This window comes from Penaeus monodon, chromosome 33, assembly GCF_015228065.2.
Source record: "Penaeus monodon isolate SGIC_2016 chromosome 33, NSTDA_Pmon_1, whole genome shotgun sequence".
Taxonomy (NCBI): domain Eukaryota; kingdom Metazoa; phylum Arthropoda; class Malacostraca; order Decapoda; family Penaeidae; genus Penaeus; species Penaeus monodon.
In genome coordinates this window covers 12,383,101-12,385,379 of record NC_051418.1, presented here as the reverse complement: position 1 = coordinate 12,385,379, position 2,279 = coordinate 12,383,101, and the positions used below count along the sequence as shown (strand labels likewise).

Below are 2,279 nucleotides of genomic sequence, written 5' to 3'. Positions count from 1 at the left end.
GCTGCACATCTATGTAAAATGAGGTAGGCTGATCAAGTTTTTCAGAAAGGGTCACCTACAAGATGTACCATGAAAAAGCATTGAAGGCAGTCTACCTGAACTGAATATAAGCTATTTATAAAATATGGATTCAACTTTTCCTTTGAATTTCAATGATTACCTACGTTTAAAAAAGCTTAATCATATAAATTAAAGAACTAGTTACTTGAAAAAGCTTTGTTCTACCAATAACATAAATGAAGCAAGAATATTACCTGATCCACTTTTGTGATTCTAAGAGATCATTTTCAAAACAATCAGTCCTCATAATCTTACACAGAATTAATAAAACCACACTATTAGCCATTGAAAAATTAACTGCACACAATAAAGGCAAGCCAACAATTCTTTATCAAAGTCTGTGGGAATACACATTCCCACAGACTGACATCAGCTGAAGAAATGTTTACTTCATACAGCCAACACTTCATCTGAGTCATCTTGCTTGGATAATGTGATGGAAATTTTGCATTCCTGGTGGGGGTTAGGGAGGTGGTACATGTTATAGGGCACAGTTCATTAGCAATGACAATACATAAATGCCACATAAATTAATCTGGTTCATAATCAAAACCTGATATTCTGTCACCCAATTTCACTGACATAACTCATGCCCTCCCTAACTATCTTTGCCACTGGTATCAATCATGACCTAAAACCCACTATAAATGCACACACAGTAGAAGTCACAAGAAAGATGTTGATATCAAAATCAATGGGTTTTAACATGCAGCTCTCTTTCTAAAAAATAACTCTACCATCTGCACTCTAGCATGATAAATCCCATAAAAGTTCTTGAAAATTTATCCTTGAACAAATATAGACCTTGTTCAAAACCTGTTTTGCCAATTATGGATGTGAAAAATGTCTCTTGTCAGCAGGAATATACATAAAATCCTATGGAAGATCTCTTCACATTAATCAGCATTTATACCCACAGATAAGCATTATCAAAACTCAACCAAAATGATGATAATAATAAATCAAGTTCATACACGTCCTCCATGCAAGGGAACGAGCACCTTGCAACCTAGCTGTTAGAGCATTACGAGAATCATTAATCCGTAATAACACAACCTGGAAAATAAGAAAAAGAACACGTAGAAGGTTCCAGCAGGAATCTCCCCGTCCTGGAGCCCTGAGAGGGAAATGAGAGGGAAACACGGCGAGTGGGAGGGCGCGCGAGAGGGGGAAAGAGGGAGGGCCTTGGGACCCGCCATTCCCAACCTGTCCTCTCCTATTCGGCGTTCGAGGCCTTTCCCATTCGCTTACCTTGCAGCTGCTTATTCAGGGCTTCTTCCTCTGCCCGGAGTCTCTCCCTCTTGGAGTCTTCCCGGCGTGACATGGCGTGAATTTCCCTTCGATACTCAAGTCATTTTCAAAACATTAAGCATCTACTCTGTTGCCTGTCGGTCGGTTGCGCAACGATACTGTCCTTCGCTGTGCTTCTCGCGGGAGAATGTATTCGGATTTCCGTTACTTGAGACTTTTTTTTATCTTTTTTTTTGTATTTATCTAATCGCATTATGAATCTTGGGTGGGTAGTTGAGAGTTTCACTGTAGCGTGTCTAAAAGATAAAATGAGTCAGGGAACTCTTGTCGACTGGCTGCGATGGCTTAATGCTCTGAAAAGCTTGCAATCGCGGGATGAAGAGAGGTGTGTAAAGCAAATCTGAAAACGCGGTAATTAGGATACCTTTTAGCCATCCGGGAAATGATGCGTGTTATGGCGAAAGATAACTTATCGCTTCACATGCACGGAAATGGCTCAAGTTACGATGATTACACGGAAAAGCATTGCAAAGCACTTGTCAATAAAGCGGCCTATCCACACCCACACTGATTAATCAACCGCCAAAAGCATTACTTTGAAGGTAATAATCACGACTCCATAACACAACCCAAGTTCTCTTAAGCTTCTCACAGACCAAACAATTCCTATCACAGAAGCTAACGAAACGACGATAAAGAAGAAACGAAGTTATGGAGGCAAGGACTATTACGGAAATTAATTTGCATACATTAGGGTCTTCTAACAAGGCCTGAGTTGCCATTACCCGCGACATTTTTTTTTCTCTCTCTCCTGCGCATCTACGCATATAAAGATGGCGGGGAGATAGAAATGAGGCCTTTGAAATAACATGTTTGTGGCTGTTTAGTTCACACCAAGGAGTCAAAAACAAAGGTTTTTGTGTTAATATTTTTGCATATATGAGTTTATCGTTGGAGCCTTCAAGACA

The 2,279-nt window shown here is 39.9% G+C and overlaps 1 protein-coding gene across 2 annotated transcripts in view; it reads right to left on the bottom strand.

The window, feature by feature from the left end:
* LOC119594048 overlaps positions 1-1,779 on the bottom strand; it is a gene marked incomplete in the record, with an annotated part of 19,142 nt that extends 17,363 nt beyond the window's left edge. Inside the window, 1 exon segment of one of the 2 annotated variants that reach the window (XM_037943081.1) lies at positions 1,312-1,779. In XM_037943081.1, coding sequence (XP_037799009.1) covers positions 1,312-1,384 — 73 coding nt within the window. 2 annotated transcript variants of the gene reach the window in all.
* Positions 1,780-2,279: the final 500 nt, after the last annotated feature.